The sequence below is a fragment of the Hylobates moloch genome, unplaced genomic scaffold (assembly GCF_009828535.3).
Source record: "Hylobates moloch isolate HMO894 unplaced genomic scaffold, HMol_V3 SCAFFOLD_13, whole genome shotgun sequence".
NCBI classification, from domain to species: Eukaryota; Metazoa; Chordata; class Mammalia; order Primates; family Hylobatidae; genus Hylobates; species Hylobates moloch.
Window position 1 is genome coordinate 56701486 of NW_026652288.1, and position 27440 is coordinate 56728925.

Below are 27440 nucleotides of genomic sequence, written 5' to 3' on the forward strand. Positions count from 1 at the left end.
CTGTTGTATCTCATCCTTGCATTAATTCTGCAATCTGCCTTTTCTAGTCTACATGCAGGCTACTGTACAACACTAAAAGAAAAAAAATTTATTTAATCCCACATCTGGCAAATTCCTAGTCTCCAAACTCAGCTGGACTCCTAGTAATTATTTGCAGACATTTATATATATATTCTTGGATCTGTTCCTTCCTCCACTCACTTTCATAGCTATTATAATTTTTTCCCACTCATTTCAAGCTCTGTGCCCTGAATGAATTTGTATTTCATAGAAAGCACTGAAGTGGCTGGGCGCAGTGGCTCAAGCCTATAATCCCAGCACTTTGGGAGTCTGACACAGGCAGATTACTTGAGACCAGAAGTTCAAGACCAGCCTGGGCAACATGGCAAAACCCTGTCTCTACAAAAAAATACAAAAAAACTAGTCTGGCATAGTAGTATTTGCCTGTAGTCTAAGCTATTTGGGAGGCTGAAGTGGGAGAATCTTGAACCTGGAGGCTGAGGCTGTAGTGATTCATGATTGCGCCACTGCACTCCCACCTGGGCAACAGAGCAAGACCTTGTCAAAAAAAAGAGAGAAAGAAAGAGAGAAAGAGAGGAAGGAGGAAGGAAGGAAGGGAGGGAGGGAGGGAGGGAGGGAGGGGAGCAATTTTTGTGACCAAGTTCTCTCCTTCTCAGTTTTATCTACAAACGTATTAATATTTCCATCTCCTTCCCTATTCCCTCTTGCCTCAGCTGGACATTATTTCCCTCTAGATGAATCTATTCTGTTCACTTGTGCTCTGAGTCAGTCTGCAGGCATTACTAGTGGTTCTTATTAAAATGCAGATTTTGATTCAGTAGGTCTAGGGTGGGGCCTGAGATTGTGCATTCCCAACACATGATGCTGATGCTACTGGTCCATACACCACATTTAGAGTAGAAAGGCTGTTATTTGATATTCCCTTATCTCCTTTTGCTCTACCAATCATCCTTTCTCCTTGCTTTATTTCCAAATTCTCTAATGGTTTTTCAGGATATAAAATGTTTGAATTTGTCTGATCTTAAAAAGTCTTTCTCCAAAATAGGAACACTTTTACACTGTTGGTGGAAGTGTAAATTACTTCAACCATTGTGGAAGACAGTGTGGTGATTCCTCAAGGATCTAGAACCAGAAATACGATTTGACCCAGCAATCCCACTATATACCCAAAGGATTATAAATCATTCTACTATAAAGACACATGCACACGTATGTTTATTGCAGCACTATTTACAATAGTAAAGACTTGGAACCAACCCAAATGCCCATAATGATAGACTGGATAAAGAAAATGTGGCACATATACACCATGGAATACAATGCAGCCATAAAAAAGAATGAGTTCATGTCCTTATCAGGGACATGGATGAAGCTGGAAACCATCATTCTCAGCAAACTAACACAAGAACAGAAAACCAAACACCGCATGTTCTTACTCGTAAGTGGGAGTTGAACAATAAGAACACATGGACACAGGGAGGGGAACGTCACATACTGGGGCCTGTCTGGGGGTGGGGGGCAAGGGGAGGGAGAGCATTAGGACAAATACCTAATGCATGAGGGGCTTAAAACCTAGATGATAGGTTGATGAGTGCAGCAAACCACCATGGCACATGTATACCTATGTAACAAATCTTCACATTCTGCATATGCATCCCAGAACTTAAAGTATAATTTAAAAAAAAAAAAAAAAAAGCCTTTCTCCGAAACATTTTCTAAAGTCATCACCCAATCTCACACTTTACCATCTGGATTAGTTATCCATTGCTGCATTACAAATTACCCTAAAGCTTAGCTGAAAATTAAACTTCTGTAGATCAAGAATCTGGGTGTCAGCTGGGTGCAGGGGCTTACACCTGTAATCCTAGCACTCTGGGAGGCCAAGGCAGGTGGATTACTTGAGGCCAAAAGTTTGAGACTATTGTGGCCAACATAGCGAACCATGTTTCTACCAAAAATACAAAAATTAGCCGGGTGTGGTGGTGCATGCCTGTAATCCCAGCTACTCCAGAGCCTGAGGCATGAAAATCATTTGAACCCGGGGGGTGGAGGAGGTTGCAGTGAGCCGAGATCGCACCACTGTATTCCAGCCTGGGCGACAGAGTGAGACTCTGTCTCAAAAAAATAAATAAAATAGAAAATAAATAAATAAAACATGTCTAAAAAGATGGAAGCTAAAAAAAAAAAAAAATCTGGGTGTGCCTTAGCTAGGTACTCCGCCTTGGAGTCTCTTACAAGACTGCAATCAGGATGTCAGCTGGGGGTATAGTCATTTCAAATTTGTCTAAGGGAGGAACCATTTCTGAACTCATTCATCTGGTTGTTGGCAGAACTCAATTCCTTGCAGGTTGTTGGACTGAGGGCCTTAGTTCCTCATTGGCTATTAACTGGAATTTTCCATCAGTTCTTTGCCATGTGGGTCTCTCTAGGGCAGCTCACAATGTGGCAGCTGGCTTCCATCTGAGTGAGCAGAGACTGTATGAAAGGGCAAGCAAGACGGAATCTAGTCTTCTGTAACACTTGGAAGTGACATCCTATCACTTCGCTGTAGTCTATTTTTTTTTTTTTTTGACGGAGTCTTGCTCTGTCACTCAAGCTAGAGTGACGTGGTGCAATCTTGGCTCACTGCAACCTCCACTTCCCTGGTTCAAGTAATTCTCCTGCCTCAGCCTCCTGAGTGGCTGGAATTACAGATGTGCACCACCACACCTGGCTATTTTTTGTATTTTTAGTAGAGATGGGGTTTCACCATGTTGGCCAGGCTGATCTCGAATTCCTGACCTCAAGTGATCCACCCACCTCAGCCTCCCAAAGTGCTGGGATTACAGGTGTGAGCCACTGCACCTGGCAATCCATTGCCACTTCTTATGCTACCATCATGCTTGCTACCACCTGCCTTGTCCTCCTTTCAAATCTGTTACTTCAATGTTACTTCTACAGGCAGGGAAAACAGGGACTGACTGAAAATCAAAAGGGCTGCCTTTTCGGCCAAGTTCATGAGCACTAGTGCAGAAATACTACAACTTATCATTTATCACAGCGATTCCCCTTATTTCCTACTTCTTGGTTATATTATAGAGAAGAGAAGTTGTTGGACCAAAGTCTTTTAGACAAGTGAAGTATAATCACATACAGCAATAAAAAAAAATTATGTCAGCTCTGGATATAGTTTCTATGTGGGGAACTAGACTATATATAAATCAATAATCCAATACTTAAATCTGGATAAGTTATGAATGACTCTCTCATTCATCCCATTTTCCACTTTACCCCCAGCCCTTTCTTATCCTACTCTTCTATCACTGCAATCTCAAGAATAAAATGGTGCGTGCAGGTCATTGTATATAACCGTAAAAGAGAAGACTAGACAAAGTGTAACGCAGCTGGGTGTGGTGGTACACGCCTATAGTCCCAGCTACTAGGGAGGCTGAAGTGTGAGGATCACTTGAGCTTTGGGGGTCGAGGCTGCAGTGAGCTATGATTGTGCCACTGAAGTCCAGCCTGGGAGATGAAGTGAAACACTGTCTCAAAAAATAAAAATAAAAAAGAATAAGTATAATGCCTTTACTTTCCTATCTAATAATATTTAGTGGCAAGATCGTGTGAAATCAGTTGGCTGGGTATGTACTTGTCCCTCCTACCCCGATATAAGTTTACTGAAGTAGGAATATATTTAAGTAGATATATCACTTATACTTTTTAAAGGTCTATCACAAGCTACTTGACCCCTTCCTGAAATGAAAACAAAAACTAAATCCTATGGACAACCCTATGTGCAAGTGAGCTGATTAGCTCTGCTAACATAGGGCAAATAGTTTTTGGAAACATCTTAAGTGACAATATCTCAGGAGCTGTCCATTAGCCTAGGTAGATGTGAAGATACAGACACAGGAGAAAAGCAAATAACCAATTAGAATTGGCTGTGAGAGCCTAGTGTGGACGAATGCAACAGAAGTAGTTTCCACTGGAACTGAGGTTTGTTTATTCTGCTTATCTGGAGGCAGAACCAATAATCCCAATGATCCCAGAATGATGATAACTGTTTTTCTTCATTTAAAAAGAGACAGTTAGGGCTGGCACAGTGGCTCATGCCTGTATTCCCAGCACTTTGGAAGGCCAAAGCAGGCGGATCATGTGAGGGCGGGAGTTCGAGACCAGCCTGACCAACATGGAGAAACCCCGTCTCTACTAAAAATACAAAATTAGCCAGGGGTGGTGGCACATGCTTGTAATCCTAGCTACTCAGGAGGCTGAGGCAGGAGAATCATTTGAACCTGGGAGGTGGAGGTTGTGGCGAGCCAAGATTGCACCATTGCACTCCAGCATATGGGCAATGAGCAAAACTCCGTCTAAAAAACGAAAAGGAGCCAATTAGCAGAACCTTTGCAAATGGGCCAATTCCTGCTCGTAGTATCAGAATACAAATAAAGCTTTGCTGATTTAATGCTGATTTGTCATGTGCCTTGAATTGTTTCATATTAGCAGAGACAGAGTGACATCCATTCTTACGCTTTCTGGCTCAGTGCTTTTTGCAACCACCTGAATGCACTTAAGGGACAGAAGGGTGATGTTCGTATTTTGAGAACAAAACCAAGTGACCTGACCTTAGCTTCTGTCAAATACCTCTGTCAAATGCCATGTTTGCAACCTTTAAAACTAGTGGAGGAACATCTATAAGGCTTTATGTACCAAAATTGGGGCTGCTACATAGCACATCTTTGTTGGATTTCACAGAGACCTCTATTCGGCTCTCCCTTGATTTACTTCTTTTAGCTCAAGCTGATCTAAATCTTAATTATCTTTAAGGACTCTGCATTTTCTACTTATCTCCACTAGTTTTTATTGTGTCATTGTGCAACTTGGTTTCTGTCCTTGGCCAATCTCTGATTCTGCTTTTGCTTTATTTTACTAGGTTTTCTTGACCTGCTTGTACCCTCCTCTGTATCTGGTTTCAACTTTTGGCCTGCTTTTGTTTTGGCTCTTCCCTAACAGTCTGTAGAGACTTTGATCCATCATGTAGCACAAGATAACGGGAGCTACGTTGGAACACTGTCAGCTGGTTTATCAGCCCCTCTGACCTCCTATCTTCTAAAATGATTTTATTTGTAGGCTTGTTAGTTGAAGCTGGCTGACAACCTTGTATTATGACCTTTAAGTAAGAATCTTGCTATGGGATTGGATAGAAAGTAATGTTATTTCCCTCAGTTCCCATCCTTCACGTTTTTTACCATGAACGCTGAATACCCATGGAAGATAGTGTTTAATTTACTAAACGAATGCAAGCTGAAGCAGCCTTTTTGAAATAATTTAGAGTTGTTATTTCACAAAAACAAATGTGGAATGATAGACCCATTAATTAAAAGATAGAAATTCAAGAGAAAAAAGTCTCAATATTTTTTCTTCAAGTAATTAATGACACCATATGTGAAGCTAAGTGATTTCTATAATTTGCAGATTTGATCTCAGCTAAGAGCTAAAACGGTTCATAGCAGCACTAAGGAGGCCTATACCCCTACAGGGAAATTATAAAATTTTATATATTTTAACTCTTTCACTACTGCCAACATTCAGCACGTAGTGTTTTTTTCCAATCTTAGTGGTTTATTTCATTTCAATGTGTTTGTTGTGGGGATTATTAAAGCAGTCACCACAGAGCCTAGCACATAGTATATGCTTTTGCAATTTTTTTTTTGAGGCGGAGTCTCGCTCTGTCACCCAGGCTGGAGTACAATAGGGCAATCTCAGCTCACTGCAAACTCTGCTTCCCAGATTCAAGTGATTCTCGTACCTCAGCCTCCTGAGTAGCTGGGATTACAGGCATCTGCCAGCATGCCTGGCTAATTTTTGTATGTTTAGTAGAGATGAGGTTTCACCATGTTGGCCAGGCTGGTCTCGAGCTCCTGACCTCAAGTGATCTGCCTGCCTCAGCCTCTCATAGAGCTGGGATTATAGGCGTGAGCCACCACACCCAGCCTACAATGTTTTTGAGACTGGGTTTCGCTTTGTTGCCCGGGATGGAGTGCAATGGCACTATCACGACTCACTGCATCCAAAACCTCCCAGGCTCAGTAGATCCTCCTGCCTCAGCCTCTCGAGTAGCTGGGACTACAGGTGCACACCACCACACCTGGCTAATTTTTAAATTTTTTTGTAGAGACAGAGTCTCACTATGTTGCCCAGGCTGGTCTAGAACTCCTGGGCTCAAGTGAGCCTCCTACCTTGGCCTCTCTCAGTGCTGGGATTGCAGACATGAACTACACAGCACCTGGCTGATCTTTGCTATTATAATGTCTTAAAATTATAAAAATGGATTAGCATCAAGATAGTGCTGAATGGTATTTGACTAGGAATGTCTGAATTTGGTCTTGGGCCTGTCACTCGTTTCTGTGACAGTGTTGAGGAAGCTATCGCACAATGGGGGCAAATCAAGACAAAGTCATATTTCATTATTAGCTGTAGCTTTGGCTCCAAACCCTAATGCAAAACTCCAGAGAGCTGGACCAGAAGAAGTGTAGAATTCCACTTCCTTAGGCTGGAGGCTACAAACACCAACACCCAAAGCAAGTCAAATGGCACATCTAGTCTCTCCTTCCTGCCTCATCACCTCATTCACCCTCAAGTTTTGAAATTTGCCTTTCCAGTGGTATGAAAAGGACACCTGCCAGATCTAGAGAACAAGGGACAAATACGAGCAAAAAGTTGTTCACGGAATATAAAGGTATCTATCCCAGACCTTCCTGTGTCAGGGCAAGACACTAAGTTTGTGTGAAAAAAAAAAAGGAAAAAAAAACAGCAAAGAGAACAGAGAAAGGGGAAGTGGTTTAGACTTCTACCAAGTCCTAAGTGTTCCTTCCATATCCACCTGGGTGCAGAATTGAAAAGAAGGGAAAGAACCAAATTCAGTTTTGAAAATATAGCACTAGCTCTTATTGCCATCCCAGTCTTCTTAGGGCATTTGATAAATGGCCATGCACCAAGCTGCTAGCTGCAGATCATACAATGTTCATTGACCAAACCAAATCAAACCATAGAAAACTGCTCCTTGCAGATTGAGTTAAAGGACAAAGGAACTGAACAAAGAGTACTACCTTCGCCCATGGGCAACAACTGTCTTCCAGGATTGTGAAGCTGGTTGACAATAATGTATGTAATGTACATGGCACATAGTAGGCTCTCAAACTGTAGTTATTTTTCTTTGTTTTGCTATTATTATGAAGAAAAATCTGTGTGCTAGATACAGAAATGTACAAAATTGAATGAAAAGCAAAATTTATATAGTGCTTGATATAATAATTGTATCTCCCAGAACTATAGCAAAAAGTGACTACTTAGAACTTAAAATTTTAAGAGTGATTTTAAACTGTTTTCTCTGAAATTGGTAGCTATGGGTGGTCAAATACAGTACTTGGATATAGATTTAAGAAACTTAAAATGAATACAGAGTTTGACAGTTATGTTCCATGTAGAATTAAGTCATATTTAGAATTTGACTGGGATGTTAGCCAAAGAAATTTGCTATAGTTTCATGAGATAAAATTATAGCATGAATCATCCTCTCTCTAGCCTCTTCAAGTGAGATTTTTTTCAAAGGATATTTTAAAGACAAACACAGTTCATAATTTGATGTATATGTGTTTCTGCAATTTGAGTCTTTAATTTCAAGTGGTATGGTAGAGACAGCATACCTTTTCTAAAGCACATTTTTGGGCTTATCAGATGAGAACTAAGTAAAGCCATGCAAAAACATTTTTTTTTTTTTTTTCTATTTAAAAGGAGACAGGTCAGGCATGGTGGCTTATGCCTGTAATCGCAGCACTTTAGGAGGCCAAGGCTGGAGGACTACTTGAAGCCAAGGGTTCAAGACCAGCTGTGGGAACATAGCCAGACTCCCAACTCTACAAAAAAAAAACTGGTCGCACATGGTGGCATATGCCTATAGTCCCAGCTATTTGGGAGGCTGAGGCAAAAGGATCACTTGAGCCCAGGAATTTGAGGCTGCAGTGAGCTATGATTACACTCCAGCCTGGGTAACAAAGCAAGACTCTGACTCAAAATGAATAAATAAATAAATAAATAAATAAATAAATAAATAAATAAAATGAAATATAAGGAGGAAAAGGTAATAGTTTGACATTTTTCCAGGCTAAGCTATCATTTAGACAATATAGAACATAAAAATATAGATAGTTTGACCAAAACTCAGATACAGGTAGTTTGGCCAAACTATCTGTATTTTTACATTCTATATAAACATGGTTATGAAAGAAAATATAGATATCTTTATGAGCAAAGATTTTTAAAATGAATTATCATATTTTTGACAGTATAAGACAAGTAAGAATGTTGGGAAAACTTATTCTGAGATCATCATCTAATAGTGCAGGCATAAGACATTTAAGTCCAACTTTAGAAGTCCTGATGTTTGTGTGGAAGATGAAAATACAGGTTTTTGTTTGTTTGTTTGTTTGTTTGTTTTTTGAGACGGAGTCTTGCTCTGTCGCCCAGGCTGGAGTGCAGTGGCGCAGTCTCGGCTCACTGCAAGCTCCGCCTCGCAGGTTCACGCCATTCTCCTGCCTCAGCCTCTCCGAGTAGCTGGGACTACAGGCGCCCGCCACCACGCCCGGCTAATTTTTTGTATTTTTAGTGGAGACGGGGTTTCACTGTGGTCTCGATCTCCTGACCTCGTGATCCGCCCGCCTTGGCCTCCGAAAGTGCTGGGATTACAAGCGTGAGCCACCGTGCCCGGCCGAAAATACAGGTTTTAAAAGATTAGTCGAGTAAGATTGTATCAGGGTTACTAGATATTTTTTCATTTATACTGAGATTTTTGGTTGGCTAAACTTTCACAATAAGCCAATTTAATCTTTTTCTTTTCTTTTTTTTTTTTTTTTTTTGAGACGTTGAGACGGAGTCTCGCTCTGTCGACCAGGCTGGAGTGCAGTGGCACGATCTCCGCTCACTGCAAGCTCCGCCTCCGGTTCAGGCCATTCTCCTGCCTCAGCCTCGCAAGTAGCTGGGACTACAGTCGCCCGCCACCACGCCCAGCTAATTTTTTTTTTTTTTTTTTGTATTTTTAGTAGAGACGGGGTTTTACCGTGGTAGCCAGGATGGTCTCAATCTCCTGACCTCATGATCCGCCCGCCTCGGCCTCCCAAAGTGCTGGGATTACAGGCGTGAGCCACCGCGGCCGGCGAGTCAATTTAATCTTTAATCTTTAAAGTTATCATAACCTCTGAGTAATAGTATCTGTCACTGTGCTGAAGTTAATTGTGGTTCCCTTAACAATTGTTTTTTTAAAAAAAGTATTAGAAAAAGAGACTAGTAAGATAAAGCCCAGTCTAACTCATACAGTTTAAATAAGATGAGTTATTTAGACTGATTCTGCATAAACTTAAGTGTCATCTGATGTTGCAGCCATAAAATATGTAGATGACTTAACTTCTCTGTGACTTTGTTTCCTCATTTGTAAAATGGACATACCTCATTCAATTCTTGTAAAGATTAAAGTAGAAAACACATTTAAAGTGCTCCGAGGGGGGAGCCAGGCTGAGGGTGGGGGTGGGTGGCGGGCGGGCAGAGGGCGGGGAGGCGGGGCGGAGGAGGAGGAAGAGAGACTAGGGCAGCGGAGGAGGCGGAGCGCCGGGTACCGGGCCGGGGGAGCCGCGGGCACTCGGGGAAGAGACGGATGATGAACAAGCTTTTCATCGGGAACCTGAGCCCCGCCATCACCGCCGAAGACCTCCGGCAGCTCTTTGGGGACAGGAAGCTGCCCTTGGCGGGATGGGTCCTGCTCCAGTCCCGCTACGCCTTCGTAGACTACTCCGACCAGAACTGGGCCATCCGCACCATCGAGACCCTCTCGGGTCAAGTGGAATTGCATGGGAAAATCATGGAAGTTGATTACTCAGTCTCTAAAAAGCTAAGGAGCAGGAACATTCAGATTCGAAATATCCCTCCTCGCCTGCAGTGGGAGGTGTTGGATGGACTTTTGGCTCAATATGGGACAGTGGAGAATGTGGAACAAGTCAACACAGACACAGAGACCGCCGTTGTCAATGTCACATATGCAACAAAAGAAGAAGTAAAAATAGCCATGGAGAAGCTAAGCGGGCATCATTTGAAAACTACTTCAAGATTTCCTACCTCCCAGTTGAAGAGGTGAGCTGCCCTTCACCCCCTCAGCGAGCCCAGCGTGGGGACCACTCTTCCTGGGAGCAAGGCCAAGCCCCTGGGGGCTCTTCTCAGGCCAGACAGATTGATTTCCCCCTGCGGATCCTGGTCCCCACCCAGTTTGTTGGTGCCATCATCGGAAAGGAGGGCTTGACCATAAAGAATATCACTAAGCAGACCCAGTCCCGGGTAGACATCTATAGACAAGAGAACTCTGGAGCTGCAGAGAAGCCTGTCACCCTCCATGCCACCCCAGAGGGGACTTCTGAAGCATGCCGCATGATTCTTGAAATAATGCAGAAAGAGGCAGATGAGGCCAAACTAGCGGAAGAGATTCCTCTGAAAATCTTGGCCCACAATGGCTTGGTTGGAAGACTGATTGGAAAAGAAGGAAGAAATTTGAAGAAAAACGAACATGAAACAGGGACCAAGATAACAATCTCACCTTTGCAGGATTTCAGTATATACAACCTGGAAAGAACCATCACTGTGAAGGGCACAGTCGAGGTCTGTGCCAGTGCTGAGATAGAGATTATGAAGAAGCTGCGTGAGGCCTTTGAAAATGATATGCTGGCTGTTAATACCCACTCCGGATACTACTCCAGCCTGTACCCCCATCACCAGTTTGGCCCGTTCCCGCATCATCACTCTTATCCAGAGCAGGAGATTGTGAATCTCTTCATCCCAACCCAGGGTATGGGCGCCATCATCGGGAAGAAAGGGGCACACATCAAACAGCTGGTGAGATTTGTGGGAGCCTCCATCAAGATCGCCCCTGCGGAAGGCCCAGACATCAGCGAAAGGTCATCATCACCGGGCCACCGAAAGCCCAGTTCAAGGCCCAGGGGCGGATCTTTGGGAAACTGAAAGAAGAAAACTTTTTTAGGCCCAAAGAAGTGAAGCTGGAAACCCATATCAGAGTGCCCTCTTCCACCGCTGGCCGGGTGATTGGCAAAGGGGGCGAGACCGTGAATGAACTGCAGAATTTAATCAGTGCAGAAGTCATCGTGCCTCGTGACCAAACGCCAGATGAAAATGAGGAAGATCGTCAGAATTATCGGGCACTTCTTTGCTAGCCAGACTGCACAGCACAAGATCAGGGAAATTGTACAACAGCTGAAGCAGCAGGAGCAGAAATACCCTGAGGGAGTCGCCTCACAGCGCAGCAAGTGAGGATCCCACAGGCACAAGCAAAACAACGGATGAATGCAGCTCTTCCAACACCTGACAGAATGAGACCAAACACAGCCAGCCAGATCAAGAGCAAACCAAAGACCATCTGAGGAATGAGAAGTCGGCGGAGGCGGCCAGGGACTCTGTAGAGGCCCTGAGAATGCCAGGGGCCAAGGAGGGGTGGGGAAGGTCAGCCAGGTTTGCCAGAACCACCGGGCCTCTCCTCCTGTCCCTCAGGGCTTCTGCAGGCTTCAGCCATCCACTTCACCATCCACTCGGATCTCTCCTTAACTCCCATGATGCTATCCCTTTTAGTTGAACTAAAATAGGTAAACATGTTCAAAGCCAAGCAAAATGCACGCCCCTTTTTGTGGAAAATCGTCTCTCTACACGTGTATACCTATTAGAAGGGGAAGATGTTAAGATATGTGGCCTGTGGGTTACACAGGGTGCCTGCAGCAGTAATATATTTTAGAAATAATATATCAAATAACTCAACTAACTCCAATTTTTAATCAATTATTTTTTCTTTTCTTTTTAAAGAGAAAGCAGGCTTTTCTAGACTTTAAAGAATAAAATCTTTCTTTGGAAGGTCTCACGGTGTAGAGAGGAGCTTCCAGGCCACCCACACAAAATTCACCCAGAGGGAAATTTTGTCAGAAGGACACTCACAGCAGTTCTGGATCACCTATGTATGTCAACAGAAGGGATACTGTCTCCTTGAAGGGGAAACTCTGTCACTCCTCATGCTTGTCTAGGTCATACACCAATTTCTCTTTGCTTCACAGGTTTTAAACTGGTTTTTTGCATACTGCTATATAATTCTCTGTCTGTCTCTGTTTACCTCTCCCCTCCCCTTCTTCTCTATCTCCATTCTTTTGAATTTCCTCATCCCTCCATCCCAATCCCATATCTACGCACCCCCCCCGGCCCCCCTCTGCCAGGTAAAGCAGTGCTCTGAGTATCACATCACACAAAAGGAGCAAAAGCGAAACACACAAACCAGCCTCAACTTACACTTGGTTACTCAAAAGAACAAGAGTCAATGGTACTTGTTCTAACGTTTTGGAAGAGGAAAACAGGAACCCATCAAACCAACCACGCAACCAAACAAGGAAAAAATTCCACAATGAAAGAATGTATTTTGTCTTTTTGCATTTTGGTGTATAAGCCATCAATACTCAGCAAAATGATTTCTTTCTTTAAAAAAAAAAATGTGGAGGAAAGTAGAAATTTATACAAGGTTGTTGGCCCAGAGCATTAAACTTACAGATATTTTAACGAGAAAAACACACAGGAAAAAGCTACCTCAGGTGTTTTTTACCTCAGCACCTTGCTCTTGTGTTTCCCTTAGAGATTTTGTAAAACTGACAGTTGGAGCATTTTTTAAATTTTTTAAATAAAAATGAGTTGAAAAAAAAATAAGATATCAACTGCCAGCCTGGAGAAGGTGACACTCCAAATGTGCAACAGCTGTTCTGAATTGTCTTCTGCTAGCCAAGACCCTATATGACCTTCTTTTGGACAAACCTTGAAAATGTTTTTTTTTAAAAAAAAAAGATGACAAAGGAAACAGAGATAGAGAATATTGGAGATGTCCTGAATTTTAACAGGATGTGCGCCATTAGGGCTTTTTGCGCTAAATGGTGAACATGTACTGGTTTATGTGAACAAGCCATTACACCCCCAGACTGCAATGCCAGTTTCCTCTACTGCAAACAGTGTTTGTTCTGTGACAAAAAAAAAGAAAAAAGAAATATATCCAGCTAACAAGAAAAAATAAATAAATAAAGTGCTTAGAATGGTTCTTGGCACACTGTAAACATTTAATGTAGGATATATGTTATAAGTAGCAATAATAGTATATGGGAAATAATGGCTTAACATATAGTTATATGAATGTAAACAAAGGGCATATTGTTTTATAATTTATCCACCTAAAATTTGAAGGAACCATTTATATTTCCTAATCAACAAAATAAAATTTCTGAAAAATACCCAATGCATGATTAATATTTAGTGAATATTCAGTAATACATAATTAATGCCCATTAAGCATAGAAAACAAAAAAAAACTTAAGATGTTATACATAATACATAAAGTACTGCTTATCATTTTATCTCACTGATTTATTACTTTGTTTAAGCAATGGGTCAAATAATGTTTCCCTGAAAAACAAATATTAAAATATTACAGTGTTAGGCTAAAAGAGGCATTAATCTTCCTCCCCAACACCAGGATTTCCATATACTTTTGTATTTGGTAAGGCAAATAATTTCCAATAAACTATAGCAGTATAATAGGCATAATTATTTTTCCAGACTTGCATAAGTTATTAATTATTCTGAAAAAAAAATTTTTAAGAGACAGAGTCTCACTCTGTCATTCAAGCTGGAGTACAGTGGTGTGGTCATAGCTCATTGTAATCTCAAACTCCTATGCTTAGGAGATCCTCCTGCCTTAGCCTCCAGAGTAGCTGGAACTACAGGCACTCATCCCCACATCTGGCTAATGTTTTTATTTTTTGTATAGACGAGGTCTCACTATATTGCCCAGGCTGATCTTGAACAGTTGTCCTCAAGAAATTCTCCTGCCTTGGCCTCCCAAAGTGCTGGAATTATGGGCATGAGTCACTGTTCCTGGCAATTTATTATTAACTCTGCAGGATAACTTCATAAATTTTGGCCTTAAAACATGGTCTTTTGTCCATTCTACATTGTTTTCTCTCATTAATTCCAACTGTATTAATATGCATTCAGCCCCATTTCTTGTCCTCTCTTTAGAGTCTAAAATGGATTCTTTCATGTCCAGAGAAAGAAGAATAAAAGAGTGGCAGCTTGCTGGGTGCAGTGGTTTATGCCTGTAATCCCAGCACTTCGAGAGACTAAGGTGGGAAGATTGCCTTAGCCCAGGAGATTGAGACCAGCTGAGCAACATAGCAAGCCCCCATGTCTAGAAAAAATGAAAACATTAGCTGGGTGTGGTGGCATGCACGTGTAGTCCCAGCTACCTGGGTGACAAAGCAAGACTCTGTCTCAAAAACAAAAAAGCAGCAAAAGGCATAGAAAAATGGGGTTTCCAAAACTCTGGGGATTAATAAGAGAAAAAAAAAAAAAACAAGAAGGGAAAATGATGGCATAAAATAGAGAGTAGAAACAAAAGCACTGAGTACAACCCAGTACTGATCTTAATCTGCTCTCATGTCTGACTACAAACCTTGGAATTGTCTGCTGGGGCGACAGTCATCTGAAGATGTAAATGGATTAGACATACAAAATAATTCATTTGCATGGCTTCATGTAGTAGTGTTGGCTGTCTGCTGGGAGCTCAGCTAGAACTTTCCACAAGTGCCTACATGTTCCTTGCCTTTTATAGCAAGATGGCTGGGCTCCCAAAGAGAGCATCTTGAGTACTGGAATTTCCACAACAAGCATTTCAAAAAAATCAGGTAGAAGTCATAAAACTTTTTATGATCTAGCCTTGGAAATCACAGAACATCATTTCCGATGCATTCTATTGGTCAAGCAAATCACTAAAGTCAGCCCAGATTCATGGAGCAGTTGGACTCCATCTCTCAACTGGAAGAGTGACAAAGAGTTTGCTGCTATCCTTAATCAACTGCAAATATGAAAAAAAAAACCTCTAGAAATGAAAATCATTATAATCAAAATTAGGCACTCAGTGCAGGGGTTTCACAGAATTTTTGACAAAGTTGAAAGCTGAGCTCCCAGAATATAACATCCCAAAGATTAAAAAAACAAAAAAATTTTTTTGGCTGGGTGCGGTACCTCACGCCTGTAATCTCAGCATATTGGCAGGCAGATCACTTGAGGTGAGGAGTTCGAGACCAGCCTGGCCAACATGGTAAAATTCCCGTCTCTACTAAAAACACAAAACATTAGCCAGGTATGATGGCGGGTGCCTGTAGTCCCAGCTACTGGGGAGGCTGAGGCAGGAGAATTGCTTGAACCTGGGAGGCAGAGGTTGCAGTGAGCCTAGATCATGTCACTGAACTCCAGCCTGGGCAACAGAGCCAGAATCTATCTCAAAAAAAAAAAAAAAAAAAAAATTAAAAAGATGATGGAAACCAGAAAAGAATGAAATAATTTTTTCAGTGAGCTAATAATAATAATAGTAATAATTGTCAACATAACATTTTATGATGAGAGAAAATATTCTTCAGGAATGTTTTACACAAACAAAAATTAACATAGTCTATCACCAGCAGACCCAAATTAAAGGAAATACTAAAGGGTATTCTGTAGGCAAAAGACAAAATGATCCTAGATACAAAGTTCCCAGGTGCCAGAAGGAATGAAGAGCACAAAAGTGGTAGATGTACAGGTAGATCTAAATAAACATGGACTATATAAAACAATGATAAAAATTTCTTTCCTCCTTTTTTGGACTTACAAGAAACAATATGCAGAAATGGAAATGCATGATAACACTAGCGTATAAACAAGGGAGGTTTGGAAGGCCGAGGCGGGCAGATCACCTGAGGTCAGGAGTTTGAGACCAGCCTGACCAACATGGAGAAACCCCGTCTCTACTAAAAATACAAAATTAGCTGGGCATGGTGGCTGTATGCCTGTAATCCCAGCCACTTGGGAGCCTGAGGCAGGAGAATCGCTTGAACCTGGGCGCCAAAGGTTGCGGTGAGGCGAGATCGCATCATTGCACTCCAGCCTGGGCAACAAGAGTGAAACTCCCTCTCAAAAAAAAAAAAAAAAAAAAAATTAGCCGGGCATGGTGGTGGTCACCTGTAATCACAGCTATTCGGGAGGCTGAGGCAGGAGAATCGCCTGAACCCAGGTGACAGAGGTTGCAGTGAGCCGAGATCGCACCACTGCACTCTAGCCTGGGCAACAGAGCGAGACTCCATCTCAAAAAACCCCAAAAAACAAAAACAAAATAAAACGAGGTAAAGTACTAATTAGCATTAGAATATGATATGTCATTTTTCAAGTCCAGATATAAGCCATTATTCTTACTGTAAATTGATTTTCAACAAAGGTGCTGAGGTGATTGAATAAGGGAAAGGATAGTGTTTTTTTGTTTGTTTTTGTTTGTTTGTTTGAGACAGAGTCTAACTCTGTTTCCCAGGCTGGAGTGGTGCAGTGGTGTGATCTCGGCTCACTGCAACCTCTGCCTCCCGGGTTCAAACAATTCTCCTGCTTCAGCCTCCCAAATAGCTGGGATTAGAGGCACCTGCCACCACACCGGGTAACTTTTGTATTTGTAGTACAGTTGGGGGTTTCACCATGTTTTCCAAGCTGGTCTCGAACTCCAGGCCTCAGATGATCTTCCCGCCTCTGCCTCACAAAGTGCTGGGATTACAGGAGTGAGCCACCGTGCCCAGCAGAATAGAATAGTTTTTAATCAACAAATATTGCTGGAACAATTGGATACCCACATGCAAGACAATGAATTTAGACCCTTGCCTCATACCATACACAAAAATAAATTCAAAATGGTTGGGCGCAGTGGGTCACACCTGTAATCTCAGCCCTTTGAAAGGCCGAGGTGGGAGGATCACCTGAGATCAGGAGTTCGTGACAGGCCTGGCCAACATGGTGAAACCCCGTCTCTACTAAAAACACAAAAAAATTAGCTGGGCCTGGTGGCGCCCACCTGTAGTCCCAGCTAGTTGGGAGACTGAGGTTGGAGAATGGCTTGAGCCTGGGAGGCAGAGGTAGCAGTGAGCCAACATTGCACCACTGCACTCCAGCCTGGGTAACAGAGTGAGACCCTGTCTCAAAATAAATAAATAAATAAATAAATAAATAAATAAATAAATAAATAAAATAAATAAATAAATACATAAACTCAAAATGGATCATAAACATAAATGTAAGAGCTAGAACTATGAAAATTCTGCAAGAAAACATAGAAGTAAATTTTCATGGTCTTGGGTTAAGGCAAAACATCAAAAGCACAAATAATAAGATGAAAATAGTAATAAACTGAACTTCAAAGTTAAAAACTTTTGTCCTTCAAAGGACACAGTAAGGAAGTGAAAAGACAAGCCACAAATCTGGAGAAATATTTGTAACTCATATACCTAAGAAGGGACTCATAACCAGAATATATGAAGAACTCTTACACCTCAGTGATAAGAAGACAAATAGGCCGGGCATGGTGGAGCACGCCTGTAATCCCAGCACTTTGGGAGGCTGAGGCTGGAGGATTACGAGGTCAGGAGATCGAGAACATCCTGGCCAACATGGTGAAACCCCGTCTCCACTAATAATACAAAAATTAGCTGGGGGTGGTGGTGCGTGCCTGTAATCCCAGCTACTCGGGAGGCTGAGGCAGGAAAATCACTTGCACCAGGGAGTCGGACATTGCAGTGAGCCGGACGTTGCAGTGAGCCCGACGTTGCAGTGAGCCCGACGTTGCAGTGAGCCCAGATCGCGCCATTGCACTCCAGTCTGGCAACAGAGCGAGACTCTAGCTCAAAAACAGAAAAAGAAAAAAGAAAGAAAGAAAAATTCAATCATCTTAACTGTACAATTGAATAATTTCTTAGTGATTTTACAGAGTTGTGAAAACATCATATTTGCATTGCTTCCACTTTTTCAGCCACTATGAATAATGTTTCTATGACCATTTATGTACAAGACTCTGGGTGGACATACATTTTTATTTTGGGGGGTAAATATGTAGCAGTAAATCTGCTGGGTCAAAGATAAATCTAGGTTTGAGGGCCGGGTGCGGTGGCTCACGCTTGTAATCCCAGCACTTTGGGAGGCCGAGGCGGGCAGATCACAAGGTCAGGAGATCGAGACCACGGTGAAACCCCGTCTCTACTAAAAATACAAAAAAATTAGCCGGGCATGGTGGCGGGTGCCTGTAGTCCCAGCTACTCGGAGAGGCTGAGGCAGGAGAATGGGGTGAACCCGGGAGGCGGAGCTTGCAGTGAGCCGAGATTGCGCCACTGCACTCCAGCCTGTGCGACAGAGCGAGCCTCCGTCTCAAAAAAAAAAAAAAATAAAAAATCTAGGTTTGATATCACAACAGATAAAATAGATAAATCTATGTTTGATATTTTAAGAAATTGTCAGACTATTTTGAAAAGTGATCACACCATTTTACACTCCACCACACCCACCAAAATGAGTGAATTTTATGATATGTATATTTCACCTCAATAAAGCTGTTAATACCCGGCATGGTGGCTCACACCCGTAATCCTAGCACTTTGGGAGCCCGAGGCGGAAGGATCCCTTGAGTCCAGGAGTTCGAGAGAAGCCTGGGCAACATAGGGAGACCATCTCTCTGCAGAAAATTTTAAATAATTAGCCAGGCGTGCTGGTGCAGGCCTGCAGTCCCCGCCACTTGGGAGGACGGCTTGAGCCTGGGAGTTCCAGGCTGCAGTGGACCAAGATTGTGCCACTGCATTCCTACCTGGGTGACAGAGCAAGACCCTGTCTCAAAACAAACAAACAAAATCAATAAAGCTGTTAAAATTTTTTAAGGAAAATAATTATAATCTAGAGGATAATATCTAAAATGGAAGCAAAATAATGCATATTTTCCAGACTAATAGAGGAACGGAAATAGAATTACAAAAATAATTTTTATTTTATATTTATTTATTATTACTATTTTTGAGACAGGTTCTAGCTCTGTTGCCCATGCTGGAGTGCTGTGGCTGATCTTGGCTCACTGCAACCTCCACCTCCCAGGCTTAGGCGATCTTCCCACCTCAGTTACTGTAACTACAGTTGTGCACCACCACAACTGGCTAAGTTTAGTTTTTTTTTTTTTTTTTTTTTTGAGATGGAGTCTCGCTCTGTCACCCAGGCTGGAGTGCAGTGGCGCAATCTCGGCTCACTGCAAGCTCCGCCTCCCGGGTTCACGCCATTCTCCTGCCTCAGCCTCTCCAAGTAGCTGGGACTACAGGCGCCCGCCACCACGCCCAGCTAATTTTTTTTGTATTTTTAGTAGAGACGGGGTTTCACCATGCTCTCGATCTCCTGACCTCGTGATCCGCCCGCCTCGGCCTCCCAAAGTGCTGGGATTACAAGCGTGAGCCACCGCGCCCGGCCAAGTTTTGTATTTTTTGTAGAGACAAGGTTTTGTCACGTTGCCCAGGCTGGTCTTGAACCCTTGAGCTCAGGCAATCCGCCTGCCTCCACTTCCCAAAGTATTGGGTTTACAGGCGTGAGCCACCCAGTCCAGCCTACAAAAACAAGTTTTTTTAAAAAGGCGGCCAGGTGCGGTGGCTCACGCCTGTAATCCCAGCACTTTGGGAGGCCAAGGCGGGTGGATCGTGAGGTCGGGAGATGGAGACCATCCTGGCTAACCATGGTGAAACCCATCTCTAGTAAAAATTAAAAAATTAGCCAGGCATGGTGGCAGGCGCCTGTAGTCCCAGCTACTCGGCAGGCTGAGGCAGGAGAATCACTTGAACCTGGGAGGTGGAGGTTACAATGAGCCAAGATTGCACCACTGCGCTCCAGCCTGGGCAACAGAGCCAGACTCTGTCTCAAAAAAAAAAAAAAAAAAAGCAAGAAAGGAGATAAAAAGGAACATAAAACAAGTAGGAGAAATACAAAACACATAGATTTAAGATCAAATATATTAGTAATAATATTAAAGTATAAATGGACTGTGTGTTATTTATCTATGGCCTCTCAGCTCCAAATTCACCCTGTTTTCCGCTCTGTGAAAATGGTTCGGCCGGGTGCGGTGGCTCATGCTTGTAATCCCAGCACTTTGGGAGGCCGAGGCGGGCGGATCACGAGGTCAGGAGATCGAGACCACGGTGAAACCCCGTCTCTACTAAAAATACAAAAAAATTAGCCGGGCATGGTGGCGGGCGCCTGTAGTCCCAGCTACTCGGAGAGGCTGAGGCAGGAGAATGGCGTGATCCCGGGAGGCGGAGCTTGCAGTAAGCCGAGATTGCGCCACTGCACTCCAGCCTGGGCGGACTCCGTCTCAAAAAAAAAAAAAAAAGAAAATGGTTCTGGGCCTTTTAAGTTTTGTCTTGCCAGATGGCACAGAAACTATCAGTAGAGGGCGCTAGAGAGACATTGCAAAAAGAAAAGATTTTTAACTTCCAGGGGCCCCTGCACTCCATCCTGAGGCTCCTGCAGCATGCCCCCCTTCCTAGCATCCAGCTTCTGTGGCGTACATCACCTCCCCTCTTTTCCTGGCACCCTGGTGTAAGGAATTCCGGTAAGTTCCAGAAGGTGGATTTCTAGAAAGTTCCACTCATCTGGCACCAGGGAGACTTTTTTTTGCCATCTGGTGAGCCATGGCCATGATCTCTTTGCCCTAGAGTGGCAGGGGTGTGAGTTGTACTTTTCCCCGGATGTTCTACCTCGGGGTCAAGAGTAGTGGCTGTTCCTTTTTTTTTTTGAGTCAGTCTAACTCCATTGCCCAGGCTGGAGTGTAATGGCACGTGTTGGCTAGGCTGGTCTTGAACTCCTGAACTCAAGTGATCCGCCTGCCTCAGCCTCCCAAAGTGCTGGGATTACAGGAGTGAGCCACGGAACCCGGCTGTGGCTATTCCTTTAACGTGCTATATTTATTAGAATTATCTTTGCTTCTTACTAATCAATCCCTTTTACCCCAATTTTATTTAGTACCATTAAATAACATTTAATAGTATTATTATTTTGGGACAGGGTCGGCTCTGTCGCTCATTTTATGTAGTACTTCTTTATATTATATTTCCTCTTCAAATTACCATCGTGGTCTCTGACTCTTGATTGGACCTAGACTGATACATAGACTAACATGTTCTAATAAAAGACAGAATTTTTCAGACTCAATTAAAAAAAAATACCCTAATGTATTTTGCATACAAGAGGCATAGCTGAAACATCATAATACAGAAGGATTGAAAGTAAAAATATGGAAAAATATATAGTACAAAATGGCTGACCGAAAGAAGCAGTTCTGGGTGTTAAGCAAAAGTAACTGCCATTATAAAGAGGAGCACTTTATAATGATAAAAAGGTTCAATTTACAGGAAGGTATAAAAAATTCTGAATTTCTATGGTGACTAGTAACATGGCCTTAACAAAATATAAAGCAAATATGGACAGAACCGTAAGAATAAATAGATACATCCTTAATCAGAATGGAAGATCTTAATACTCCTCTCTCAGTAATTGATAAACAGAAAAGAAAATCAGTTCCTAGATTCAAAAAATATAATTAACAAACTTGCTTTTATTACTTGCTTTAATTGCTTGCAGAATTCACATTTTTTCTTTTTCTTTTTCTTTTTTTTTTTTTGAAATGGAGTCTCACTCTGTTGCCCAGGCTGGAGTGCAGTGGCAGGATCTGGGCTCACTGCAGCCTCTGTCTCCCAGGTTCAAGTGATTCTCCTGCCTCAGCCTCCCGAGTAGCTGGGATTACAGGTGCCAGCCACCACGCCCAGCTAATTTTTGTATTTTTAGTAGAGATGGGGTTTCACCATGTTGGCCCGGCTGGTCTTGAACTCCTGACCTCAAATGATCCACCCACCTCCATCTCCCAAAGTGCTGGGATTACAGGCGTGAGCCACCACACCCTGCCTTCATATTTTTTTCAAAGATGAAAGGATCATTTATAAAAGTTGACTATTTGTTGTGCAGTAGAGCCTAACACATTTCAAAGGATTGAAATGATATATAGTACATTTTCTGACCAAAATTAACCTAATCTAGCAATTTATTTACAAGATAATAGAAAATACTCATATGTTTGGAAATTTAGAAGTACATTACCAAATAACTGGTAGATCAAAGAAGAAATCACAGTGGAAATTAGATAATATTTTGAACTGAATTATGATAAAAATACAGCTTATTAAAAGGTTGTGTGATGCAGCTAAAGAGTACTTAGAAGTTAATTTATAAGCTAAATGTGTATATTAGGAAACAGGAAACGAATCTACTCATTCATTTCAGGAAGTTAGGGAAAAGTATGACAAAATAAACCCCAAAAGGTCAGAGTAGGAAAAAATGCAGATAAGAGTAGAAATTAACAAAATAAAAAAACCCATAGAGTTGAAAAGATTGACACAGCTAAAATTAAATTGATAAACCTCTGGTGAAACTGATAAATAAAAATGAAGAGAAGACACAAATAACCTTTTGTTCTAAGCTTTTAAAAAAGTCACTAAGAGGCAATTATGAACAATTTTATACCAACAATTTTGGAATGTTAGAAAAAATGATCAAATTTCTAGAAAAATACAACTTATCTAATATGATACAAGAAAACTAGATAATCAGGCCAGGCATGGTTGGTCACACCTGTAATCCCAACATTTTGGGAGGCTGAGGCAGGCCAATTACTTAAGCCCAGGAATTCAAGACCAGCTTGGGCAACATGATGAGATCCCATCTCTACAAAAAAGACAAAAATTAGCTGGGTGTTGTCGCATGTGCCTATAGTCCCAGCTACCAGGGTGGCTGTGGTGAGAGGATCACTTGAATTCGGGAGGTCCAATCTGCCATGAGCCATGTTCGTGCCACTGCACTGTAGCAAGACTCTGTCAAAAAAAAAAAAAAAAAAAAAGGAAGGAAGGAAGGAAGGAAGGAAAGGGAGGGAGGGAGGAAGGAAGGAAGGAAGGAAGGAAGGCTTGCCACACTTGTAGCAGGAAGGAAGGAAAGAAAGACAGACTAGATAATCAAAATAATCTTATAACTGTTAAACAAATTGAGCCCATAATTAATTGCCACAAAAAAAAGCTTCAAGTCAAGATGGCTTTCCTGTATACTTTCATGCAACATTTAAGAAAGAAATCATACCTATTAAAAAAAATCTGTATCAGAGGATTTAAGACCAATATAATGACCTTGACACCAAAACTCAACAAGAACATAATGAGAAATGAAAATGGCAAGACTATTATGAGAAACTAAAAACCTTTCAGAAAGTAGGTGAAGAAATTTTTTTTTTTCGAGACCAAGTTTCGCTCTTGGTGCCCAGGCTGTAGTCTAAGATCGTGCCACTGCACAAACAAAAACAAAACAAAACAAAACAAAAAACATAGACTGGGTGGCTTAAACAACAAACATTTATTTCTCACAGTTCTGGTGGCTGGAAGTCTGAGATGAGGGTGCCAACATGGTCAAGGCCCTCCCACTGGTTCATAGACAGCTGCCTTCTTGCTATATCAGCACATGGTGGGGATAGAGAGAGCAAGCGCAGGTTCCTTCATCTTCCAAAGGTACAAACCTTATCATGGGGGCTTTACCCTCATAACCTCATCTAACCCTGATCACCTCCCAAAGGCCCCACCTCCAAATACCATCACACTGGGTGGGGGCTTCAACATATGAATTTTGGGGTGGGGGACACAAACATTCAGTGCATAGCAAAAAGTATAGGGATTAAAGTATGCTGGTCATTAAGCTATTGTCTTTCACCTTGAGACCTGTCTTGTGATGTTGGTTCTGGGATTCTGCAAACCACATTTCTTTGCCAGTTGCTTTTCTGCTGGGGTCTGTCTGCAAGAGGCCCTGAGTCATATGGAAATTCTGTGTATATGTCTCTCTCTCTCTCTCTGTGCTGTGTGTGTGTGTGTATTTCTGAGTCATCTTGTATTCATCTGGTAAGTAGTTTTCACACATAGCCCTAATTTAGAAGAAACCTCTGAATTCTTATTTTCAGTATTATTAGAGATAAAAAGAATAAGAGATAAAACATTTTTAAAGGATCCTCATTACTTCTTTTTAAAATATATAGCTGGGCACAGTGGCTCATGCCTGTAATCCCAGCACTTTGGGAGGCCGAGGCGGGCAGATCACCTGAGGTCAGGAGTTCAAGACCAGCCTGGCCAACATGGTGAAACTAAAAATACAAAAAATTAGCTGGGAGTGGTGGCAGGTGCCTATAATCCCAGCTACTCTCTGAAGCCTGAGGCATGAGAATCGCTTGAATCCAGGACGCAGAGGTTGCAGTGAGCCGAGATCTCACCGTTGCCCTCCAGCCTGGGCAACAAGAGTGAAATGCTGTCTAAAAAAATAAATAAATAGGCTGGGTGCGGTGGCTCAAGCTTGTAATCCCAGCACTTTGGGAGGCCGAGGTGGGCAAATCACCTGAAGTCAGGAGTTCAAGACCAGCCTGGCCAACATAGCAAGACCCTATCTCTACAAAAAATACAAAAATTAGCCCGGCATGATGGCTCATGCCTGTAATCCTAGCCACTTGGGAGGCTGGGGCACAAGAATCCCTTGAACCCCGGAGGTGAAGGCTGCAGTGAGCAGAGATCATGCCACTGCACTCCAGCCTGGGTGACAGGTGAGACTCCATCTCAAAAATAAATAAATAATAAATACATAAATAAATACAAATAAAATAAAATACAAATAAAATAAAATAAAATAAGGCTGGGTGCAGTGGCTCATGCCTGTAAACCCAACATTTTGGGAAACCAAGGTGGGAGCATTGCTTGAGGCCAGGAGTTTGAGACCAGCCTGGGCAATGAAGCGAGACCCTGTCTTTATAAAAATTTTTTTAAAAAGCTGGGCACAGCAGCATGCATCTGTAATCTCAGCTACTCAGAGGGATGAGGTGGGAAGATGACCTGAGCCCAGGTGTTTAAGGCTGCAGCAAGCCGTGATCATGCCACTGCACTCCAGCCAGGGTGACAGAGACAGACCCTGTCTCAAACAAACAAATACATCAGATGACATCTCCTGAAACATGTTCTGTTCTAAGGAGTAATTTACACTCACTAGGATTAATCTGTTCAACCTGTTAAACTACTAAGAGAGCAGTGGATAGGTGTGTTAGTCCAGGCTTATATTACTGTGTGACCTCATCCTTCTATTTTGGATCCAGAGATGTTTCCCCTCTAGATATGATCAGTTTCTTTGCAGTTGGCTTGAATCTCAAACCCCAGATTCTGCCTATAAAGTTAATAATACTCTGCTTCTAACTGTGTAAGTTTTCTCCATGTGGGAACTTAATATACAGACTTTTCCCCATAACTACAACCTGAATACAGAACAGTGATCATGCAACTTCTATATATCCTGACCACACTTCTGCCTTTGTAATTTGAATTATTTGGCACTATGAACAGCATTTAGCATAGTATTTTTCCATTTTTTTCCTTGGGGAATGAGACAAAGATGAGGTTGTGAACCAAGCTGACAAGGCTGCTCTAGATTATTTAAGTACAGATGGTCCCCAATTTCCAATGGTTCAACTTAATTTTTTGACTTTATGATAGTGCAAAAGTGATACTTATTCAGTAGAAACTATACCTCAAGTACCCATACAACCATTCTATGGTCTTTCCTAATAGTCTAATATTAATTGAGACCTTTTTTGAGCTTCCAGAAATCAAGGCGGTATTAATAGGAAACAGCTATGCTTCTGACAACTTCTTGAAAATACTGTCAGGGTTGAGGTGGCTTCCTCATGCTGCTTGGGCAATCCTTCTTTAAATGCCATGGCTTGCCACACTTGTAGCAGTTAACAGGTGTACCCTGGGAATTCTGGACTTAGTGGGCTTGTCTGGTGGCCATTAAAGCCTCTGTCTCTTTCCTGTATTTCCTCTCTCTCTCCTGGGCCTCCCTATCTCTAGTATAAAAAACGGAGGTGGCTACTTTCAGGAGGTTCTCTAAAGTACTATCTGGTCCCAGGGCCTGTTTCTGCAACTTCCTCCTGATATCAGGGGTTGCCTGAGTAATAAATTTACCCTTTAGGATAAGTTGTCCCTCGACTGAGTCAGGAGATAGAGAGGTGTGCTTTACAAAGGCCTCTCTTAGCCTTTCCAAGAAGGCAGTGGGATTTTCATCAAATCCCTGGTCTATCATGGATAACTTGGTATGCTTAAGAGGCTGGCCGGGTGCAGTGGCAGGGTCTTGGAAAAGAGGCAGATCTGACAGTTCAACTTTTTTTTTTTTTTTGAGACAGAGTCTTGCTCTGTCACCCAGGCTGGAGTGCAGTGGTGCGATCTCAGCTCACTGCAAGCTCCGCCTTCCAGGTTCACGCCATTCTCCTGCCTCAGCCTCCGCAGTAGCTGGGACTACAGGTGCCCGCCACCTCACCCGGCTAATTTTTTTGTATTTTTAGTAGAGACGAGATTTCACCATGTTAGCCAGGATGGTCTCGATCTCCTGACCTCGTGATGCCCCCACCTTGGCCTCCCAAAGTGCTGGGATTACAGGCGTGAGCCACTACGCCCAGCCTAGTATCACATTTTAACCACCATTCTTCAACTGTATCTTGGACAAGCCCCCAGGTTAAACTGGAGAATTCCCTGACCCCCCTCACAGGACATGCAACAGGGTGTGGCTTATCTGTTCAGTCACTGCCACGGCTAAACCCCTTATAGGAAGGGGAGCACACAGACCAACAGGTGCAGGAGCCCAAGTGGGTATGTGTTACAGTGTGTCTTTTTGGCCTTGCCGTCCGTGGACAACTTCAGTGTTAACCAGCTCAGTGGACCCTCTGCCTTTCTGCAAGGGCACAGGGCCAGTGTGACAGCTCTCTATATGCCAGGCTCTTGTCCAGCATCCCAGAAGAATCAGGTCATACATGAACTTGAGCGATGAATGCAGGAGTTTTATTGAGCAGTGGAGGTGGCTCTTAGTGGGATGGATGGGGAGCCGGAAGTGGGGATGGAGTGGGAAGATAATCTTCCCTGGGAGTTTGGCCATCCAGCTGCTGAACTCCTGTCTGACCACCCCCAGCAGAACTCCTCTTGGCATTCAGAGGTTCCTCTTCTCTTTCTCTGCCATGTCGTTCTGCTGTTCATCTGGTTGTCTTGTCATTTCCTCATGTGATTCTGGGGTTTGGGGTTTATATGGGTACCGGATGAGGGGCATGGTGGAGAACGAAGGAAGGAAGGAGGAAGGAAGGAGGAAAGAAGGAGGGAAGGAAGGAGGGAGGGAGGAGGGAGGGAGGGAGGAAAACAAACCAGGAGGCAGAATGCTTAAACTGACTGTGCAGCTATTGCAAAAGTTCTCAGGTGGGTGCCTGCCTGTCTGGTCAATGTGAGAGACAGTAAGGAGGCCACAGTGGCTATAGTAGACAAACCTAGGAGGTGAATTGTAGGTAATGAGATGAGAGAGACAGAGCCCTTCTTTTGGAACCTTATATATCTAGGTCG

General features: G+C 42.7%; 2 protein-coding genes across 13 annotated transcripts in view; both read left to right on the top strand.

Annotated features, from left to right (window-relative positions):
• PPHLN1 (periphilin 1) overlaps positions 1 to 27440 on the top strand; it is a 213014-nt gene that overhangs the window by 37940 nt on the left and 147634 nt on the right. The gene's annotated exons all lie outside the window — the stretch shown is intronic.
• LOC116809424 (insulin-like growth factor 2 mRNA-binding protein 2) lies at positions 9707 to 11439 on the top strand. Its single transcript, XM_032753285.2, is given in 4 exon segments — positions 9707 to 10133; positions 10136 to 10993; positions 10996 to 11233; positions 11235 to 11439. Coding segments are annotated over 4 exon segments (1653 nt in total). The 3' UTR covers positions 11365 to 11439.